Here is a 26,204-nt window from a genome sequence, read left to right as displayed (position 1 = left end):
TCCAACTATGCGGAAAAAAATCATTAAAAAATCTTCTTCACAAGTTCTGAATTTAAAGTCATAAGTAAAATACTGACCTTTTAAAAGAAACTTTTAAAAGCTTTGTTTTCGGATTTTTTTTTCAATATCTGCATGTATGGCAAGTTTAAAAAACACTTTTTAATTGGGGACACAATCCGGATATATATATCATGGACTACATGTACCTCATGATACTTTGAAGACTACAGAGAGAGCGACGCCCAACTTTTAACTGGTGTAAGTTAAAAACTTTTGCGACTCAATTATTATTGACAAAATTATTGATCTCGTTTCACATTTCCATTTTAAAAATTAAAAGCCATTTTCGGAAAGGTAGCGTGCTTTTAAATAATTAATAGTATTATTATACGTCTAACTGTTACTCCATGAGAACATGATAAATTGTTCTGTGCGAAAAAAAAAATCCGTCAGCATAATGTGTACGCAACTGCTTTTTTGTGTACGGGCAGATGTAGCTGACAGTCCCTGTTGTTGCAATATTGGGCGTTAGGTTTTTTGGAGGTAAATCGTTACGCCCATTCGGCAAACCTCGGCCGATTCCGGTACCCTACATAGTTAGATGTAGGGTACCGGAATCGGTCGAGGTTTGCGCCCTAGTTTGTATATTCGGGTCTCCTCGTAAATTTACCGTGGGACGTGGGCGAGGTGTTCCGACTGGTTTCGTAGTAGTGTAACAGAAGCAGGTAAGGTTATGTTTAATGTTGTATATACCAATATACATGTTGATATAATAACAATATAATATAACAACAATATAATAATGTTGTATAATCACATGACCAATATACCAATATGAAGTTGATGTGTAGTTCTAAGACTCAATCGTTTTATACCATAAAACATAAAACGAAACCGAAAGTACAAAACCGTACAATTGTACATCTTGATGTGTCTTCTTCTTTCAATATCATCAGACCTTCTTGACAAAGAAGATTACCTGGAGTGCGTTGGGGATGCAGAATTTACAACTTTTTCTTTTCGTTATTTTTCAAATATATATGTAAAACTATATACAAGGTAGGAAGTTAATAGTGGAGAGATGTGAGAACAGCTGGTGTCAGCTGATCTCGGAATGAATCTACAGTAGGAAATGTCAGGAATGGAAGCAGGAAGGGCGTTCCATTGGATTATAGTGTGCGGAAAGAAAGACCATTTGAGAGTGTCAGTAGAAGTGGATATTTGGCGAAAATTTTAGTTGTTTGCTTTGCGTGTGTTAATGATAGGGACGAGAGTGTTGATGGTAGGAACTGCTAAGTGACCGTAGATGATTTTGTAGAAAACTACTTGGCGAGATTTTAGACGCCTTTGTGACAGTAGTGGCCAGTTGAGAGTATTTATCATGTCTGTTACAATGTCCGTTTTTCTATAGTTGTTAATGACATACATTCACTCAGGCAAATTCTTTTACATAACCAATAAGCAAACTATAGCATAAATGTATTGTTCTACATTTCTTATGAAACATATAATGTAAAACATTGACAAATTCCACAACATTGTTAAGTATTTTAATTAATATCGTTGAAATATCAAATCGTTGATCAATACGATTAAGCAGGTACAATATTAACTCTGTACCCATACCCGAGCCAAAGTCACGCACGTTAAAAAAATGAACTACATAACCACTGAGAAGGTGATAAAATGATTTTTAGGCAAGACAATTCACCAAATAAGGTAAACACATTACTGTCAGAGCGATTTGAGCAGTTCTAGCCAAAAGTTGCATTACTTTAAGAGCAAGGGACAGGGTTCGGCATACAAGAAGTTCGACCACAGTATGTAATGGCGGACAGCGAGCAAGTTGTGTCTGCTTGTCTTTGAACTTTTTTTTATCTATGTTTCTCTTAGATGAATTGTTTTGTTTGTGTGTCTTTGAGCATATGTTTTGTTGTGTGTAGGGGTCCCATACACAACTGCTGTACTCAAGTTTGGGTCTTACTTGAGCTAAATAGGCCTTGGATTTAATGTTGGTATTTGATATTTGTAAATTTCTCCTGAGAAAACCAAGGGATTTGTTGCCATTAGATATGTTATTACAGTGGATGTTTCATTTTAGATTAGATTTAAGAGTTACCCTTAGATATTTTGCAGATGATACAGAATCTAAAATGTGGCCGTGTAGGATGTAGTTGTATTTCATAGGAGTTCTTTTTGGGGTAACTGTCATAGATGTTCATTTTTCTGGATGAAAAGCCATAAGCCTATCTGCTTCCCATCTTGCTGCAACATCGAGGTCTGATTGAAGTTTAATGCAGTCGTCTGTGTTGAGTATTTCTCTGTAGATGATACTATCATCAGCAAACAGGCGAAGGGTACTGTATTTTAGGTATTCCGACAGGTCGTTTATGTAGATTAGAAAAAAGACAGGTCCGAGGACAGTGCCCTGTGGAACCCCTGACGTTACTGGGATGCTACTAGAGGAGACACCATCGATCACTACTGTATGAGTGGGGTTGTTTAAGAATGCAGAGACCCAGTTTAAGGTGGAGGACTGGATGCCATAAAAATTGAGTTTGTATAGGAGGCGACGATGTGGCACTTTATCGAACGCCTGTGCAAAATCCATAATGATGAGGTCAGTTTGGATGCTTTTGTTGCTGTTTGTAGCAAGATGGTGGATGAAATAAAAAAGCTGGGACTCACATGATCGTGATTTGCGGAACCCATGCTGTAGGTTGTAAAGAATATTGTTCGATTTAAGATGTTTCATGATGTTACTAGTAATGATATGCTCCATGATCTTACAACATATGCAGGTGAGGGCTATAGGTTGATAGTTACCCGGGTTGTACTTTTCACCCTTTTTATATACTGGTGCCACATTTGCTGTCTGACATTACATGAAGCTATGAGCAAATTTGTTGTAACTAAACTGGTTTATGATTTGAAACTAGTTTACAAACTGCTTCTGAAACTAAATCTGTTTCGTTCTTGAGAAACAAATGGAAAGTGTGATTTTATAATGTCTGTATATTAGATATATGTAGACGGGGTAGGTGTTATATAGTAACAACATCATCATGGTTCTTCCGTGTTAGTCTACATTTTATTGGTTCATAGTATAAAACAAAAAACCTATATCAAAGACATACACACCATATAACACCATGTACACAAATATGAAACAGACTATTCACAAAACGAAAGTACAAACCTTTCACACTTGCATACACTTACCAGGCGTCCCATATATGATATATCTACAGTCCTCGCGGACAAGCTTTAGATGTATACAGCACAACTGGACTTGTGGGAGGCCGGAGTGAGAATGATTATTTGCAGGAATATTCTTACTACAGGGGTAGAAAGTGAACGATGGGTTGATGGGAAATGCATGGGTAAGTCAGCTAGAGTATGTCCGTCAACTGTCACTCAAACACCTACATGTACATACACACATATCAGCACCTGTACATGACAGGTGTGACCTCATTTGCGACGACTCACGAATACCTACTCACAGAGCACACATATGCATACCTGACGTACAAATATGTATCACCTGTCTATATATGTTATTGACATCTAATACAATTTCCATTGATTGGATTGTTTATTGACTTTATCGTGTTTATTACTTTTAAAAAGCAGCCTAGTACTCTATATCCTTGTACAGTTTTTGGCTACATTGTATGTCACATCTTGTTTTGAGAAATTCTGACAGATTTTCATCTTGAACAGCCTTTTTAGTGTAATTGGAAGTTAAATAGACGAGCACCCTCCTGCTACATGTAGTTTTATGAATAAGTTTATTTACTGGAGAAAGAACACATAACAAAAACAAAACAAAAAGCAAAAAAAAAATATAATAATAATTGTATGATAATATGTACATGTAGCCTACATATGACAGACAAATAAAAAATAAAACTAAAATCAGAGAATTGAATTATATTACTGATATATCTGGTAATAACTGAACTACGACTCCAATCCTAGACTTAACAGAAACGTTGCACCTTCTCCATATATACAGTTTTCCATTTCTTTTGTAAAATTTTTTCTTGTTTCTCTATGTGTATACTCATGTGTATCTGAGTGTAACGGTGTGTGTGAATGAAGGTGAGAGAGTGTGTATGTGTGAAAGTAAGAAAGGGTGTGTGTAAGAGTGAGTATAACGGTGTATGTGTACGTTTCTGAAAGGCAATAATGATGATGATGATTTTGATATGATGATGATGATAATAATAAGATGTTGATAATGATAAGAAATTGATATTGATAATCATGATGATGATGATAAGATGATGATAATGATGATGATGAATGATTGCTCTCATATTGTTTTACACTTATAAAGTGCTATGAAAAATAAACAGTTACAAAAATAAAAAAAGAAACCTTGCACTAATTAAATCTTTTAATTTTAATGTACGAAAATAAAATCAGATAAATTTAAGATATGAGTGAAATGCAACTGTTACTATAGATGATTTAAAGTATACTGATAGGTATAAATAACAGGTACATGTATCTTAAAAAGGTTTTCCATCATAATGTGTCGTCCATCGTCGTGCGCCGTCTCCCGTGCACCGTGTGTAGTTGTCAATTTCTACCAGAGCGATTAAGCTGATACTTGCCTGAAATGATCCTGATATTGTCCTGACCAAGTGATATTATTTTTTGGGTCAGTCCAAAATCCAAGATGGCCCCAACAGCCGCCATCTTGAAAACACATTTTGAACTTCTTCTCACATTCAGCCAGTGAAATTTAGCTGAAACTTACCTTACCCATGACCTATATAGCTAATTGTCATCATTGACGGGTTCTCGTAAAGAAATGATCCAGATATTGTCCTGACCGAGTGATGTAATTTTTGGGTTGTTCCCAATTCCAAAATGGCCACCATGATAACATATCTGATTAATTATATTTAAATGCCCTTTGGGCCTCTTGTTTGATGTAGAAGGAGAGGTAGATATAGCTAGACTTATTTGATGTAGAAGGGGCAGTACATATAGCTATAGGCTTATTTGATGTAGAAGGGGTAGTATATGTAGCTATAGGCTTATTTGATGTAGAAGGGGAGGTACATGTAGCTATAGGGTTATTTGATGTAGAAGGGGAGGTACATGTAGCTAGGCTTATTTGATGTAGAAGGGGAGGTACATGTAGCTATAGGCTTATTTGATGTAGGAGGGGCAGTACTTGTAGCTATAAGCTTATTTGATGAAGAAGGGGCAGTACATGTAGCTATAGGGTTATTTGATGTAGAAGGGGCAGTACATGTAGCTATAGGGTTATTTGATATAGGAGGGGCGGTACATGTAGCTATAGACTTATTTGATGTAGAAGGGGAGGTACATGTAGCTATAGGCTTATTTGATGTAGAAGGGGAGGTACATGTAGCTATAGGGTTATTTGATGTAGAAGGGGCAGTACATGTAGCTATAGGCTTATTTGATGTAGAAGGGGCAGTACATGTAGCTATAGGCTTATTTGATGTAGAAGGGGCAGTACATGTAGCTATAGGCTTATTTGATGTAGAAGGGGAGGTACATGTAGCTATAGGGTTATTTGATGTAGAAGGGGCAGTACATGTAGCTATAGGCTTATTTGATGTAGAAGGGACGGTACATGTAGCTATAGGCTTATTTGATGTAGAAGGGGCGTACATGTAGCTATAGGCTTATTTGATGTAGAAGGGGCAGTACATGTAGCTATAGGCTTATTTGATGTAGAAGGGGCAGTACATGTAGCTATAGGCTTATTTGATGTAGGAGGGGCAGTACATGTAGCTATAGGCTTATTTGATGTAGAAGGGGAGGTACATGTAGCTAGGCTTATTTGATGTAGAAGGGGCAGTACATGTAGCTATAGGCTTATTTGATGTAGGAGGGGCAGTACATGTAGCTATAGGCTTATTTGATGTAGAAGGGGCAGTACATGTAGCTATAGGCTTATTTGATGTAGAAGGGGAGGTACATGTAGCTATAGGCTTATTTGATGTAGAAGGGGCAGTACATGTAGCTATAGGCTTATTTGATGTAGGAGGGGCAGTACATGTAGCTATAGGCTTATTTGATGTAGAAGGGGCAGTACATGTAGCTATAGGCTTATTTGATGTAGAAGGGGAGGTACATGTAGCTATAGGCTTATTTGATGTAGAAGGGGCAGTACATGTAGCTATAGGCTTATTTGATGTAGGAGGGGCAGTACATGTAGCTATAGGCTTATTTGATGTAGAAGGGGCAGTACATGTAGCTATAGGCTTATTTGATGTAGAAGGGGAGGTACATGTAGCTATAGGCTTATTTGATGTAGAAGGGGAGTTACATGTAGCTATAGGCTTATTTGATGTAGAAGGGGCAGTACATGTAGCTATAAGCTTATTTGATGTAGGAGGGGCAGTACATGTAGCTATAGGCTTATTTGATGTAGAAGGGGAGGTACATGTAGCTAGTCTTATTTGATGTAGAAGGGGAGGTACATGTAGCTATAGGCTTATTTGATGTAGAAGGGGCAGTACATGTAGCTATAGGCTTATTTGATGTAGGAGGGGCAGTACATGTAGCTATAGGCTTATTTGATGTAGAAGGGGCAGTACATGTAGCTATAGGCTTATTTGATGTAGAAGGGGAGGTACATGTAGCTATAGGGTTATTTGATATAGGAGGGGCGGTACATGTAGCTATAGACTTATTTGATGTAGGAGGGGCGGTACATGTAGCTATAGGCTTATTTGATGTAGAATGGGATGTACATGTAGCTATAGACTTATTTGATGTAGGAGGGGCAGTACATGTAGCTATAGGCTTAATTTGATATAGAAGGGGATGTACATGTAGCTAGTCTTATTTGATGTAGAAGGGGAGTTACATGTAGCTATAGGCTTATTTGATGTAGAAGGGGCAGTACATGTAGCTATAGGCTTATTTGATGTAGAAGGGGCAGTACATGTAGCTATAGGCTTATTTGATGTAGGAGGGGCAGTACATGTAGCTATAGGCTTATTTGATGTAGGAGGGGCAGTACATGTAGCTATAGGCTTATTTGATGTAAGAGGGGCGGTACATGTAGCTATAGGCTTATTTGATGTAGAAGGGACGGTACATGTAGCTATAGGCTTATTTGATGTAAGAGGGGCGGTACATGTAGCTATAGGGTTATTTGATGTAGGAGGGGCGGTACATGTAGCTATAGGGTTATTTGATGTAGGAGGGGTGGTACATGTAGCTATAGGCTTATTTGATGTAGAAGGGGCATAACATGTAGCTATAGGCTTATTTGATGAAGAAAGGGCAGTACATGTAGCTATAGACTTATTTGATGTAGAAGGGGAGGTACATGTAGCTATAGACTTATTTGATGTAGAAGGGGGGGTACATGTAGCTAGGCTTATTTGATGTAGAAGGGGGGGTACATGTAGCTAGGCTTATTTGATGTAGAAGGGGCGGTACATGTAGCTATACGCTTATTTGATGTAGAAGGGGCATAACATGTAGCTATAGGCTTATTTGATGAAGAAAGGGCAGTTCATGTAGCTATAGGCTTATTTGATGTAGAAGGTGAGGTACATGTAGCTATAGGGTTATTTGATGTAGAAGGGGAGGTACATGTAGCTAGGCTTATTTGATGTAGAAGGAGAGGTACATGTAGCTATAGGGTTATTTGATGTAGAAGGGGAGTTACATGTAGCTATAGGCTTATTTTATGTAGAAGGGGCGGTACATGCAGCTAGGCTTATTTGATGTAGAAGGGGCGGTACATGTAGCTATTGGCTTATTTGATGTAGGAGGGGCAGTACATGTAGCTATAGGCTTATTTGATGTAGAAGGGGCAGCACATGTAGCTATAGGCTAATTTGATGTAGGAGGGGCAGTACATGTAGCTATAGGCTTATTTGATGTAGAAGGGGCAGTACATGTAGCTATATGCTTATTTGAAGTAGGAGGGGCAGTACATGTAGCTATAGGCTTATTTGATGTAGAAGGGGCAGTACATGTAGCTATAGGCTTATTTGATGTAGAAGGGGCAGTACATGTAGCTATAGGCTTATTTGATGTAGAAGGTGAGGTACATGTAGCTATAGGGTTATTTGATGTAGAAGGGGAGGTACATGTAGCTAGGCTTATTTGATGTAGAAGGAGGGGTACATGCAGCTAGGCTTATTTGATGTAGAAGGGGCGGTACATGTAGCTATAGACTTATTTGATGTAGGAGGGGCAGTACATGTAGCTATTGGCTTATTTGATGTAGGAGGGGCAGTACATGTAGCTATAGGCTTATTTGATGTAGAAGGGGCAGCACATGTAGCTATAGGCTTATTTGATGTAGGAGGGGCAGTACATGTAGCTATAGGCTTATTTGATGTAGAAGGAGAGGTACATGCAGCTAGGCTTATTTGATGTAGGAGGGGCAGCACATGTAGCTATAGGCTTATTTGATGTAGGAGGGGCAGTACATGTAGCTATAGGCTTATTTGATGTAGGAGGGGCAGTACATGTAGCTATAGGCTTATTTGATGTAGGAGGGGCAGTACATGTAGCTATAGGCTTATTTGATGTAGAAGGGGCAGCACATGTAGCTATAGGCTAATTTGATGTAGGAGGGGCAGTACATGTAGCTATAGGCTTATTTGATGTAGGAGGGGCAGTACATGTAGCTATAGGCTTATTTGATGTAGAAGGGGCAGCACATGTAGCTATAGGCTTATTTGATGTAGAAGGGGAGGTACATGTAGCTATAGGGTTATTTGATATAGGAGGGGCGGTACATGTAGCTATATGCTTATTTGAAGTAGGAGGGGCAGTACATGTAGCTATAGGCTTATTTGATGTAGAAGGTGAGGTACATGTAGCTATAGGCTTATTTGATGTAGAAGGAGGATATAGGAGGGGTAGTACATGAAGCTATAGGCTTATTTGATGTAGAAGGGGCAGTACATGTAGCTATAGGCATATTTGATGTAGAAGGGGCAGTCCATGTAGCTATAGGCTTATTTGATGTAGAAGGGGCAGTACATGTAGCTATAGGCTTATTTGATGTAGGAGGGGCAGTACATGTAGCTATAGGCTTATTTGATGTAGGAGGGGCGGTACATGTAGCTATAGGCTTATTTGATGTAGGAGGGGCAGTACATGTAGCTATAGGGTTATTTGATGTAGAAGGGGCAGCACATGTAGCTATAGGCTTATTTGATGTAGAAGGGGTTATATTCATCATACAAAGTTTTATCATTTCCAGTTGAGCCAACATTATTTGATGTTGTTTTTCATATAAGGGGAGATAACCTAATTTGTTTTGATCATAGAAACATGAGTAGCGGTGATGGTGCTGCACAAGTCCCACCAAAAGTCAGTCAAACAGAAGTCAAATCTACCAAGTACATCCTTCAGGACCGCAGGCTCTTTGTTCTGCTGATTCACGATGGAAGACAGAAAGTGAACAAAGAACAAAAGGAGGAAAAATCAGCCATCAGGATAGACAATGATTTGATTCAGCTAAAAGAAGCATTAAAGAAGTTTGAACCTGTTAATGTTACAGAAATAAAAATTGATGATACGACAACAACGGGAGGTTTTAAAGGAGAATTGAAAGGTGTAGGTAAGCGATCATGAACCTTTTAGTCCCCAATGTTGAACATGGTTAACATTCAATATTGACGTTCTTTATTTTCATTAAATCTCATATTGTGTTTCATTTTTACAATGCAGTGATATATGAGAAGTGTTATAAGTTTAATGTAAGCATTCCGGGTACTAAATAAATATGTATTTCGACTGTTTAACCTTTTTTGCTCCTCAGAAGAAAAATATAAATCAAATTTATCCTCGTTTCTGTTTTTTGTTGTTATTAAGCTGAAGATATATGTGAGAGGACACCTACTCCCGGGGCATTGCTCTGTGTGTACCTCGGCTTTGGAGGATCAGAATATGTTTATCTTGGACATAAAGAGGACAAACTGGAGTTTGCAGATGTAGTTAGGCAGTTCAATGGAGAAAATTGTAGTGCCTTGAGAATGAAACCCAAATTGTTCTTTGTTCAGGTAAGTATGTTAAAGATGTGAGACTGTGAAAAGGTTAATAACAGTAAACTTGCAACGATACACCTAACTCACGATACACCTAACCCACGATACACCTAACTCATAATACACCTAACTCATGATACACCTAACTCACAATACACCTAACTCACGATACACCTAACTCACAATACACATAACTCACGATACACCTAACTCACGATACACCTAAGCCACGATTAGATATATATCACAATACACCTAACTCACGATACACCTAACTCATGATACACCTAACTCAAGTTACACCTAACTCACGATACACCTAACTCACAATATGATATATATCACAATATGATATATATCACAATACACCTAACTTACGATACACCAAACTCGTGATACACCTAACTCACGATACACCAAACTCACGATACACCTAACTAACGATACACCTAACTCCTGATAAGATATATATCACAATCGCAATACACCTAACTCATGATACACCTAACTCACAATATATATCACGATACACCTAACTCACGATACACCTCACTCACGATACACCTAACTCACCATATGATATATATCATGATACACTTAACTCACGATACACCTAACTCACAATACATCTAGCTCACGATACACCTCACTCACGATACACCTAAATCATGATACACTTAACTCACAATACACCTAACTCAAGATACACCTAACTCATGATATACCTAACACACGATACACCTTACTCATGATACACCTAACTCACGATATGATATATATCACAATACACCTAACTCACAATACACTTAACTCACGATACACCTAACTCACGATACACCTAACTCATGATACACCTAACTCACAATATGATATATATCACAATACACCTAACTCACAATACACTTAACTCACGATAAACCTAACTCACGATACACCTAATGCACGATACACCTAACTCACAATATACTTAACTCACGATACACCTAACTCACGATACGCCTAACCCACGAAACACCTAACTCATGATACACCTAACTCACGATATGATATATATCACAATACACCTAACTCACAATACACTTAACTCAATTAAACCTAACTCACGATACATCTAACGCACGATACACCTAACTCACAATATACTTAACTCACGATACACCTAACTCACGATACACCTAACTCATGATACACCTAACTCACGATAAACCTAACTCACGATACACCTAACGCACGATACACCTAACTCACAATACACTTAACTCACAATACACCTAAATCACGATACACCTAACTCACGATACACCTAACTCATGATACACCTAACTTACGATATGATATACATCACAATACACCTAACTCACAATACACTTAACTCACGATAAACCTAACTCACGATACATCTAACGCACGATACACCTAACTCACAATATACTTAACTCACGATACACCTAACTCACGATACACCTAACTCATGATACACCTAACTCACGATATGATATATATCACAATACACCTAACTCACGATATGATATATATCATGATACACCAAACTCACAATACACTTAACTCATGATACACCTAACTCACGATACACCAAACTCATGATACACCTAACTCACGATATGATATATATCACGATACACCTAACTCACGATATGATATATATCATGATACACCAAACTCACAATACACATAACTCACGATACACCTAACTCACGATACACCAAACTCATGATACACCTAACACACGATATGATATATATCACAATACACATAACTCACAATATATATCATGATTCACCTAACTCACAATATGATATATATCACAATACACCTAACTCATGATATATATCATAATACACCTAACTCACAATACGTTATATATCACGTACAATACACTTAACTTACGATACACCTAACTCACTTCACAATATATATCACGATACATCTTTTGTAGCATAAGAAGAACATTTTCAGTTTGAACAACTTCTTTTAATGAAAACATTCAGTGTATAATGATATCAGTTATTCACATTTACAGTACAATAAACAGTTAAAGGTAGGTTTCGCCCAACCAAATTTTTTAGCCCACCATCATCAGATGGTGGGCTATTCAAATCGCCTTTCGTCCGTGGTCCGTCGTCCGTCCGTCCTTCCGTCCTTCCGTCCGTCCGTCCGTCTGTCCTTCCGTCCTTCCTTCCGTCCTCCGTCCGTCCGTCCGTCCGTCTGTTAACAATTCTTGTTACCGCTATTTCTCAGAAAGTACTGAAGGGATCTTTCTCACATTTCATATGTAGGTTCCCCTAGGACCCTAGTTGTGCATATTGCATTTTGGGACCGATCGGTCAACAAGATGGCCGACAGTCGGCCATCTTGGATTTTGATAGTTGAAGTTTGTTACCACTATTTCTCAAAAAGTGCAGAAAGAATCTTTCTCAAATTTCATATACAGGTTCCCCTAGTACCCTAGTTGTGCATATTGCATTTTGGGACTGATCGGTCTACAAGATGGCCGACAGGCGGCCATCTTGGATTTTGATAGTTGAAGTTTGTTACCGCTATTTCTCAAAAAGTGCAGAAGGGATCTTTCTCAAATTTTATATACAGGTTCCCCTATAACTCTTGTTGTGTATATTGCATTTTGGGACTGATCGGTCAACAAGATGGCCGACAGGCGGCCATCTTGGATTTTGATACTTAAAGTTTGTTACCGCTATTTCTCAAAAAGTGCTGAAGGGATCTTTCTCAAATTTCATATATAGGTTCCCCTAGGACCCTAGTTGTGCATATTGCATTTTGGGACTGATCGGTCAACAAGATGGCCGACAGGTGGCCATCTTGGATTTTGATAGTTGAAGTTTGTTACCGCTATTTTTCAAAAAGTGCAGAAGGGATCTATCTCAAATTTCATATACAGGTTCCCCTATGACTCTTGTTGTGTATATTGCATTTTGGGACTGATCGGTCAACAAGATGGCCGACAGGCGGCCATCTTGGATTTTGATACTTGAAGTTTGTTATCGCTATTTCTTAGAAAGTACTATAGCGATCTGTCTCAAATTTTATATATAGTGTGTTTGAAAAAGTTTGAAAAGCAGGGAAAAGATCCCTCCTTCCATTGTCAGACATAGATCATTCTTTGGTGGGCGCCAAGATCCCTCTGGGATCTCTTGTTTTTTAACTAAACATGCCGTGGCAAGACTGTCACTTCTATCTGACATTTTGTTGCACGCCTCCATTTGTTGATGCGGCCTCATTTTGGAAAAAATATATCATGTTCTATGTAAAGCTTGACTTCGCTCTATATTGAGAGGAGTATTTTCCTGGTCAAACTAGGCAACTGACCACCCATATTGTTTGCTGTATACATCGAAAAATGATCTGAAGACTATATCTATGTACCGGATAAATTTCAATTTTGTAAACTTTATGTTTCATTGGGCGAAACCTACCTTTAAATATTCCGATACAATACAGTGCGATAAACAGTTAACACAGAAAGTGGTAAGTAAGTTTAAGATACTTTGTAGGTAACAACAGATCCATGAGGGATCGTTGCGCCCACCGTAAGATGGAATTATTTCTCTGATTTTGTGTATTTTTAGCCCACCATCTGATGGGCTATTCAAATAGCATTTCGTTTGAGGGCTGTATGCATCAACAATTCTTGTTACTGCTATTTCTCAGAGAGTACTCAAGGGATCTGTTTCAAATTTCATATGTAGGTTCCCCTATTGCCCTAGTTTTGCATTTTAGATTTTTTTCTGGTCTGAATGGACAACAAGATGACCGACAGGCAGCCATCTTGGATTTTGATAGCTAAAGTTTGTTATTTACCACTTTCCCAAAAAGTACTAAAGGGAAAATGCTTTCTTAGAAATACCAGACTTCAAACATAAAAATCCAAGATGACTATTTGTTGGTGATCTTATTAATTTTTAGCTGTCCCAAAATGCAAGATGATTAACTAGAGCAGAAGGGGATCCCAGAGTCTACTGATGAAATTTGAGACCAATTTCTTAGGTACTTCTCCAAGAAATAACGTAAGGTGTTAACAAAAGTGGGCGGAACATGGACGAGGGGCAATTTTAAAAGCCACCACCTGATGGTGTTGGGCTTAAAAAAAAAAATTACTGAATAACAAAAAATTTATTTTTCGACTCCCACCATGACATGATATAGTGACCATATTATTACATTTCACCATTGTATTACATTTCACCATATTAGGGGTAAAGATTCCCCTTGACTTGATATAGTGTCCATATTCTTACATATCGCCATATTGTTACATTTCACCATATTGTTACATTTCACCATATCGTTACATTTCACCATATCGATACATTACACCATATCGATACATTTCACCATATTGTTACATTTCATCATATTGTTACATTTCACCATATCGATACATTTCACCATATTGTTACATTTCACCATATTGTTACATTTCACCATATTGTTACATTTCACCATATCGTTACATTTCACCATATCGATACATTTCACCATATTGTTATATTTAACCATATCATTACATTTCACCATGTCGATACATTTCTCCATATTGTTACATTTCACCATATTGATACATTTCACCATATTGTTACATTTCACCATATTGTTACATTTCACCATATTGTTACATTTCACCATATTGTTACATTTCACCATATTGTTACATTTCACCATATTGTTACATTTCACATTTGTACATTTCACCATATTGTTACATTTCACCATATTGTTACATTTCACCATATTGTTACATTTCACCATATTGTTACATTTCACCATATTGTTACATTTCACCATATTGTTACATTTCACCATATTGTTACATTTCACCATATTGTTCATTTCATTTCACCCATATTGTTACATTTCACCATATTGTTACATTTCACCATATTGTACATTTGTACATATATTGTACATACATATTGTTACATTCACCATATTGTTACATTTCACCATATTGTTACATTTCACCATATTGTTACATTTCACCATATTGTTACATTTCACCATATTGTTACATTTCACCATATGTTACATTTCACCATATTTGGGCTAAAGATTTCCCTTGACATGATGTACATTTCACCATATTGTTACATTTCACCATATTGTTACATTTCACCATATCAATACATTTCACCATATTGTTACATTTCACCATATTGTTACATTTCACCATATTGTTACATTTCACCGTATTGTTACATTTCACCATATTGTTACATTTCACCATATCGATACATTTCACCATATTGTTACATTTCACCATATTGTTACATTTCACCATATCGTTACATTTCACCATATTGTTACATTTCACCATATTGTTACATTTCACCATATTGTTACATTTCACCATATTGTTACATTTCACCATATTGATACATTTCACCATATTGTTACATTTCACCATATTGTTACATTTCACCATATTGTTACATTTCACCATATTGTTACATTTCACCATATTGATACATTTCACCATATTGTTACATTTCACCATATCGATACATTTCACCATATTGTTACATTTCACCTTCACCATATTGTTACATTTCACCATATTGTCACATTTCACCATATTGATACATTTCACCATATTGTACATTTCACCATATTGTTACATTTCACCATATTGTTACATTTCACCATATTGTTACATTTCACCTTCACCATATTGTTACATTTCACCATATTGTTACATTTCACCATATTGATACATTTCACCATATTGTTACATTTCACCATATTGTTACATTTCACCATATTGTTACATTTCACCATATTGTTACATTTCACCATATTGTTACATTTCACCATATTGTTACATTTCACCATATTGTTACATTTCACCATATTGTTACATTTCACCATATTGTTACATTTCACCATATTGTTACATTTCACCATATTGTTACATTTCACCTTCACCATATTGTTACATTTCACCATATTGTTACATTTCACCATATTGTTACATTTCACCATATTGTTACATTTCACCATATTGTTACATTTCACCATATTGTTACATTTCACCATATCGTTACATTTCACCATATTGTTACATTTCACCATATTGTTACATTTCCCATATTGTTACATTTCACCATATTGTTACATTTCACCATATTGTTACATTTCACCATATCGACATTTCACCATATTGTTACATTTCACCATATTGTTACATTTCACCATATTGTTACATTTCACCATATTGTTACATTTCACCATATTGTTACATTTCACCATATTGTTACATTTCACCATATTGTTACATTTCACCATATTGTTACATTTCACCATATTGTTACATTTCACCATATTGTTACATTTCACCATATCGTTACATTTCACCATATTGTTACATTTCACCATATCGTTACATTTCACCATATTGTTACATTTCACCATATTGTTACATTTCACCATATTGTTACATTTCACCATATTGTTACATTTCACCATATTGTTACATTTCACCATATCGTTATTTCATATTCACCATATTGTTACATTTCACCATATTGTTACATTTCACCATATCGATTACATTTCACCATATTGTTACATTTCACCATATTGTTACATTTCACCATATTGTTACATTTCACAATATTGTTACATTTCACCATATTGTTACATTTCACCATATTGTTACATTTCACCATATTGTTACATTTCACCATATTGTTACATTTCACCATATTGTTACATTTCACCATATTGTTACATTTCACCATATTGTTACATTTCACCATATTGATACATTTCACCATATTGTTACATTTCACCATATTGTTACATTTCACCATATTGTTACATTTCACCATATTGTTACATTTCACCATATTGTTACATTTCACCATATTGTTACATTTCACCATATTGTTACATTTAACCATATTGTTACATTTCACCATATTGTTACATTTCACCATATTGTTACATTTCACCATATTGTTACATTTCACCATATTGTTACATTTCACCATATTGTTACATTTCACCATATTGTTACATTTCACCATATTGTTACATTTCACCATATTGTTACATTTCACCATATTGTTACATTTCACCATATTGATACATTTCACCATATTGTTACATTTCACCATATCATTACATTTCACCATATTGTTACATTTCACCATATTGTTACATTTCACCATATTGTTACATTTCACCATATTGTTACATTTCACCATATTGTTACATTTCACCATATTGTTACATTTCACCATATCATTACATTTCACCATATTGTTACATTTCACCATATTGTTACATTTCACCATATTGTTACATTTCACCATATTGTTACATTTCACATATTGTTACATTTCACCATATTGTTACATTTCACCATATTGTTACATTTCACCATATTGTTACATTTCACCATATTGTTACATTTCACCATATTGTTACATTTCACCATATTGTTACATTTCACCATATTGTTACATTTCACCATATTGTTACATTTCACCATATTGTTACATTTCACCATATTGTTACATTTCACCATATTGTTACATTTCACCATATTGTTACATTTCACCATATCGATACATTTCACCATATTGTTACATTTCACCCATATTGTTACATTTCACCATATTGTTACATTTCACCATATTGTTACATTTCACCATATTGTTACATTTCACCATATTGTTACATTTCACCATATTGTTACATTTCACCATATTGTTACATTTCACCATATTTGTTACATTTCACCATATTGTTACATTTCACCATATTGTTACATTTCACCATATTGTTACATTTCACCATATTGTTACATTTCACCATATTGTTACATTTCACCATATTGTTACATTTCACCATATTGTTACATTTCACCATATTGTTACATTTCACCATATTGTTACATTTCACCATATTGTTACATTTCACCATATTGTTACATTTCACCATATTGTTACATTTCACCATATTGTTACATTTCACCATATTGTTACATTTCACCATATTGTTACATTTCACCATATTGTTACATTTCACCATATTGTTACATTTCACCATATTGTTACATTTCACCATATTGTTACATTTCACCATATCATTACATTTCACCATATTGTTACATTTAACCATATTGTTACATTTCACCATATTGTTACATTTCACCATATTGTTACATTTCACCATATCGATACATTTCACCATATTGTTACATTTCACCATATCATTACATTTCACCATATTGTTACACATATTGTTACATTTCACCATATCATTACATTTCACCATATTGTTACATTTCACCATATTGTTACATTTCACCATATTGTTACATTTCACCATATTGATACATTTCACCATATTGTTACATTTCACCATATTGTTACATTTCACCATATTGTTATATTTAACCATATTGTTACATTTCACCATATTGTTACATTTCACCATATTGTTACATTTCACCATATTGTTACATTTCACCATATTGTTACATTTCACCATATCGTTACATTTCACCATATCATTACATTTCACCATATTGTTATATTTAACCATATTGTTACATTTCACCATATCGATACATTTCACCATATTGTTACATTTCACCATATTGTTACATTTCACCATATTGTTACATTTCACCTATATTGTTACATTTCACCATATTGTTACATTTCACCATATTGTTACATTTCACCATATTGTTACATTTCACCATATTGTTACATTTCACCATATTGTTACATTTCACCATATTGTTACATTTCACCATATTGTTACATTTCACCATATTGTTACATTTCACCATATTGTTACATTTCACCATATTGTTACATTTCACCATATTGTTACATTTCACCATATTGTTACATTTCACCATATTGTTACATTTCACCATATCATTACATTTCACCATATTGTTACATTTCACCATATTGTTACATTTCACCATATCGATACATTTCACCATATTGTTACATTTCACCATATTGTTACATTTCACCATATTGTTACATTTCACCATATTGTTACATTTCACCATATTGTTACATTTCACCATATTGTTACATTTCACCATATTGTTACATTTCACCATATTGTTACATTTCACCATATTGTTACATTTCACCATATTGTTACATTTCACCATATTGTTACATTTCACCATATTGTACTTTCACCATATTTTACCACCATATTGTTACATTTCACCATATTGTTACATTTCACCATATTGTTACATTTCACCATATTGTTACATTTCACCATATCGATACATTTCACCATATTGTTACATTTCACCATATTGTTACATTTCACCATATTGTTACATTTCACCATATTGTTACATTTCACCATATTGTTACATTTCACCATATTGTTACATTTCACCATATTGTTACATTTCACCATATTGTTACATTTCACCATATTGTTACATTTCACCATATTGTTACATTTCACCATATTGTTACATTTCACCATATTGTTACATTTCACCATATTGTTACATTTTCACCATATTGTTACATTTCACCATATTGTTACATTTCACCATATTGTTACATTTCACCATATTGTTACATTTCACCATATTGTTACATTTCACCATATTGTTACATTTCACCATTGTTACATTTCACCATATTGTTACATTTCACCATATTGTTACATTTCACCATATTGTTACATTTCACCATATTGTTACATTTCACCATATTGTTACATTTCACCATATTGTTACATTTCACCATATTGTTACATTTCACCATATTGTTACATTTCACCATATTGTTACATTTCACCATATTGATACATTTCACCATATTGTTACATTTCACCATATTGTTACATTTCACCTTCACCATATTGTTACATTTCACCATATTGTTACATTTCACCATATTGTTACATTTCACCATATTGTTACATTTCACCATATTGTTACATTTCACCATATTGTTACATTTCACCATATTGTTACATTTCACCATATTGTTACATTTCACCATATTGTTACATTTCACCATATTGTTACATTTCACCATATCGATACATTTCACCATATTGTTACATTTCACCATATTGTTACATTTCACCATATCGATACATTTCACCATATTGTTACATTTCACCATATCATTACATTTCACCATATTGTTACATTTCACCATATTGTTACATTTCACCATATTGTTACATTTCACCATATTGTTACATTTCACCATATCGTTACATTTCACCATATTGTTACATTTCACCATATCGTTACATTTCACCATATTGTTACATTTCACCATATTGTTACATTTCACCATATTGTTACATTTCACCATATTGTTACATTTCACCATATTGTTACATTTCACCATATTGTTACATTTCACCATATCGTTACATTTCACCATATTGTTACATTTCACCATATTGTTACATTTCACCATATTGTTACATTTCACCATATTGTTACATTTCACCATATTGTTACATTTCACCATATTGTTACATTTCACCATATTGTTACATTTCACCATATTGTTACATTTCACCATATTGTTACATTTCACCATATTGTTACATTTCACCATATTGTTACATTTCACCATATTGATACATTTCACCATATTGTTACATTTCACCATATTTACATTTCACCATATTGTTACATTTCACCATATTGTTACATTTCACCATATTGTATTTCACCATATTGTTACATTTCACCATATTGTTACATTTCACCATATTGTTACATTTCACCATATTGTTACATTTCACCATATTGTTACATTTCACCATATCGTTACATTTCACCATATTGTTACATTTCACCATATTGTTACATTTCACCATATTGTTACATTTCACCATATTGTTACATTTCACCATATTGTTACATTTCACCATATTGTTACATTTCACCATATTGTTACATTTCACCATATTGTTACATTTCACCATATTGTTACATTTCACCATATTGTTACATTTCACCATATCGATACATTTCACCATATTGTTACATTTCACCATATTGTTACATTTCACCATATCCATACATTTCACCATATCGTTACATTTCACCATATTGTTACATTTCACCATATTGTTACATTTCACCATATTGTTACATTTCACCATATTGTTACATTTCACCATATTGTTACATTTCACCATATTGTTACATTTCACCATATTGTTACATTTCACCATATTGTTACATTTCACCATATTGTTACATTTCACCATATTGTTACATTTCACCATATTGTTACATTTCACCATATTGTTACATTTCACCATATTGTTACATTTCACCATATTGTTACATTTCACCATATTGTTATACATTTCACACATATTGTTACATTTCACCATATTGTTACATTTCACCATATCATTACATTTCACCATATCGATACATTTCACCATATTGTTACATTTCACCTTCACCATATTGTTACATTTCACCATATTGTTACATTTCACCATATTGATACATTTCACCATATTGTTACATTTCACCATATTGTTACATTTCACCATATTGTTACATTTCACCATATTGTTACATTTCACCATATTGTTACATTTCACCATATTGTTACATTTCACCATATTGTTACATTTCACCATATTGTTACATTTCACCATATGTATTTCACCATATTGTTACATTTCACCATATTGTTACATTTCACCATATTGTTACATTTCACCATATTGTTAATTTCACCATATTGTTACATTTCACCATATTGTTACATTTCACCATATCATTACATTTCACCATATTGTTACATTTCACCATATTGTTACATTTCACCATATTGATACATTTCACCATATTGTTACATTTCACCATATCATTACATTTCACCATATTGTTATATTTACCATATTTTACATTTCACCATATTGTTACATTTCACCATATTGTTACATTTCACCATATTGTTACATTTCACCATATTGTTACATTTCACCATATTGTTACATTTCACCATATTGTTACATTTCACCATATTGTTACATTTCACCATATTGTTACATTTCACCATATTATTGTTACATTTCACCATATTGTTACATTTCACCATATTGTTACATTTCACCATATTGTTACATTTCACCATATTGTTACATTTCACCATATTGTTACATTTCACCTTCACCATATTGTTACATTTCACCATATTGTTACATTTCACCTTCACCATATTGTTATATTTCACCATATCGATACATTTCTCCATATTGTTATATTTCACCATATCGATACATTTCTCCATATTGTTACATTTCACCATATTGTTACATTTCACCATATTGTTACATTTCACCATATTGTTACATTTCACCATATTGTTACATTTCACCATATTGTTACATTTCACCATATTGTTACATTTCACCATATTGTTACATTTCACCATATTGTTACATTTCACCTTCACCATATTGTTACATTTCACCATATTGTTACATTTCACCATATCGATACATTTCACCATATTGTTACATTTCACCATATTGTTACATTTCACCTTCACCATATTGTTATATTTCACCATATTGTTATATTTCACCATATTGTTACATTTCACCGTATTAGGGGGTAAAGATTCCCCTTGACAGTGTATTTTGTCTAGATTATTTGATGTATAGCTTACTAACTGAGATTACTAAAGAAGGTTATTTTCAATGTGTGATTTAATTTTTCCAGGCTGAAACGACTCGTCCTCCTAAACCAAAGAGCCCAAAGTTTGGTGGAGAAGACGTTAGCGGTGTGATAATAAAAATTCCAAAAGATGCAGATATTTTTATCTACTTTTCTTCAGCTCTTGCAGGTCAGTGTGTTTCAAGCTATGCCCAGTTTCATCAACTTTCCTTTATGTAAAGGAATTCCTTCAACAAACTTTATATATCTCCAAAAGATGTATTTGAATTGTCTTTACATATTCTGAGTAAAACACAAGGTTGTTGTAAGATTTCTCTCTATTGTTTCTTGGACAAAAACTTAAAAAAAGTAGGCAGAAAATGACAAAATTTTCAAATTGGTTTTATTGAAGCACATTTTGATTGGTTGTTATGGCAACATAGATTGCAAAAATTAGAAAACTACCATTACAATTTAATCAAGAATACAATAAATATTATAAAACAACAACTTAATTTCTTTCTAATAAAAAGGCCAAAACCATGCAAGTCCTTTGAATGGAATTCTTCTACCATGTGATACCGGATAACGCATGTGCGGTATCTCCAGTGGTGTCGGAACGTAACTATTTGTAATCTTCCTGCTGAAATGACGTTAGCGCGGCATAACTTCTTATAACATCATATCATCACCATTAGAAACGATAGTCTCACACAAACGTTATCGGGGATCATGTGGTGCGTGAATTATTGCCATTGCTTTTCTTTTTACCACAGGAAAAATTTGGAATGAAGTACCGGCGGTGTCCGCGGCAGATAAAAATGCTGTCATGTCAAGGTTTGTGAAGTTGTTGTGCCAACAGTTAAAAGAGTTAACATCACGTACAGAGATTCAGACTTTAGTGATTAACATGAATTACGAGATTTCCAATGAATGCTTTAAAACTGAAGACCATCCTGATGGTCTTCAGCCATCTGTTGATTTGTTACCATTGGTTACAACCCAGCTAACAAAGGAACTGTACCTGGCTGATTTAGTCCCCAAGTCAAACCCATAGAACCAGGACTTGTATGCTTCTGTTAGAAAATGGCTGGATCCATGGTTCATCAGGAAAAGATAACTCAATCACCCCTGAAATTTGGTAATGGACTGGTCTTATCTTTGATTTAGAAGAGTCCAAATAAGTTTTCAGGGGTGAATGAGTTCACATCAGAACAATGATAGTGGCCTCACTCTAGGTCAGCATCCGGACAATATCCAATAATATCTTCCTTGATAGACGTCCATAAATTGAAAGAGAAGTTAATAATCTAAACACCGACATTATTGTAGAAGAACAGGTAAAAATACACATGATTCCTGTCGAGTACCCTGACCTAGGTCTCCAGCGTGAAAAACAGATCTATCGACTGAGCAAAAGAAGCATTATCCCTCAGCATAGAGACAGAGACAGGTTTTAACACTATGAACAAGCCACACCAACCTGTTTTTTTTTTATTATAATCAGTGACGTTTGTTTACTAAATACATCCACTCACATTTCTTTACAATCTCTTTTCAATCAATTTTCAAAACTATCACATCATTAATCACGTGATAAAAATCTTGTCTGAATAACATTTTCCTGACCTGTTTCAAAGATTTAGTGTTTTTAAGTGATTGCGACCACAAAAAATATGTTCTGAAACAAAATTGCAAAAAGTGTGGATTGATATTTTGATGTTTTATAGTAATTACAATGTCTATCATATCTCTATATATTCATAACAGTGATTTCCTATGTCATTAATTGTTTTTATTTTATGTACCAGTATTTGCATATTACGGAGTTATCTTCCCTTGTGGGCAGGTATTGATAGTAACTTTATGTGTTTGCGAGCGTAATGTCATACTTTTCAGAGAAAAAGACGTAAATTGCACCCGCAAAATAATGATGTCACAATAGAGACCTATCCGCAAGGGAGCTAACTCTACACTATGCGAAGACGGAATACTTTTTAACTGTAAACCACCTATATCTTTCGTGTGCGATTTACTTTCATGAATTTCGTTATCAAAATGAATTCATGGAATTTTGTCACCGCAGAAATATCATAGCCTTTCTAATATTGAAAGGAAATGCCATTCAATTTTAATTCCGCAAAAATTAGTCTCTGGGAATCTGTTTTGAAATCAAAATTGCGAAATTTATTTGCCACGAAAAATGATGGTTCACAGTATAATTAAAAGTTATATGCAAACGGAAGGCAGCACTAATTTTCGACCTTGAAGAAACACTCATTTACATAATTAGTTGACAACATTATTTAGTTTTTGATGTGATCTGTCATTAGAGACACCTTAGATTTCCCAGGGGTAACTATCACTGCTGTTTGATGTACATCAAAATAATGGAATAACATACTTTGTGGTCGACTGTTTGGCTTTGAAGTTGGGTTGCTGTTTCAGTGTAGTCTTCAAAGAAAATCTCTGCAGGCCTGTGATTGGTCAGTTTTTTTCTCCTGAACTGCCTTCAGTTTCACCTTGGCATGGTCCATGGATGGATATAACAACAGTGATAGTAACCCCTGGAGTATCGAGAATGGAAGCTGCAGCGATTCTAACAAAATTAAAGTTTCAATATTTTTGTACAATTTTACAATTAAAGTTTCAATATTTTTGTACAATTTTACAATTCTATTTAATAGCATCTTGATTAATTAAATGGTTGTTCATTATACGGTAATTAAGATATTAGTCACAACATTGTTTTACATGGCTAATATATTAATTACTTGGTACATAAACAATATCTGTGATTTAATTATTAGTATCTTTCATTTAAGCGTAGCGGATTCTCACAAAAGTTTACAAACAAAATTTCTTTCATACACCGATGAAATTAAAAAATAGTGACTTCAATACTTATAATTGATTTCCCAGGCTACTTTATAAAATGAAATACATTTACACGTACGATTCCATTGATTTTTTCCAAGGGATTATTTTTTCCAAATCAATACGCAACGTCAATGTTTCTATTGTGACGTCATGATAACGTCGAGAATTCCGCGCCATTCTCGGATTTTTTTTTCATCGTGGAATGAAAAAAATGAATAAACCAATCAGAAAGCCAGTAACAAAGAGAAAATTAATTATAATATAATGACAATGTAAAAAGTTCAACCTTTTGCTTGTGAGAAAATGATGCCATTTTTCTTCCTACATTCTCCCCTGAAGACACATTTAGACTCTTCTAAAATCAAAGACTAGACCAGTCCATATTGAAATTTCAGGGGTGAATTGGATTGCATTCACTAAAATATCCATTTTACTTGTGATTCAGGTTAACATGGGCTTTAAGGGGTTGAAGATCTAGAGGAGCATACATACCATTTACTTTCGTGAATTAGCTATCGCAGTAAATTTGATTGTTTTTAAATTTTATTAAAAGTTCATATTCCCAATAATTATACAACTGTATGTACACCATTCATATTAAATTTTTAAATGTG

General features: G+C 34.3%; 1 protein-coding gene across 2 annotated transcripts; it reads left to right on the top strand.

Annotated features, from left to right (window-relative positions):
* The first annotated feature begins 620 nt into the window (after window positions 1-620).
* On the top strand, window positions 621-24,495 carry LOC138310910 (caspase-3-like). Of its 2 annotated transcripts, none has more exons than XM_069252236.1 (5): window positions 621-725; window positions 9,300-9,592; window positions 9,847-10,034; window positions 22,777-22,900; window positions 23,487-24,495. In XM_069252236.1, the coding sequence occupies exons 2-5, from the start codon at window positions 9,304-9,306 to the stop codon at window positions 23,765-23,767; spliced, it is 882 nt and encodes a 293-aa protein (XP_069108337.1). In that variant the 5' UTR covers window positions 621-725; window positions 9,300-9,303; the 3' UTR covers window positions 23,768-24,495. The 2 variants fall into 2 exon arrangements, with proteins under 2 accessions (XP_069108337.1, XP_069108336.1); XM_069252235.1 differs by lacking the exon at window positions 621-725 and adding an exon at window positions 914-984.
* Window positions 24,496-26,204: the final 1,709 nt, after the last annotated feature.

Source organism: Argopecten irradians, chromosome 16 (genome assembly GCF_041381155.1).
Source record: "Argopecten irradians isolate NY chromosome 16, Ai_NY, whole genome shotgun sequence".
NCBI lineage: Eukaryota > Metazoa > Mollusca > Bivalvia > Pectinida > Pectinidae > Argopecten > Argopecten irradians.
This window is presented reverse-complemented; position numbering and strand designations above follow the sequence as displayed.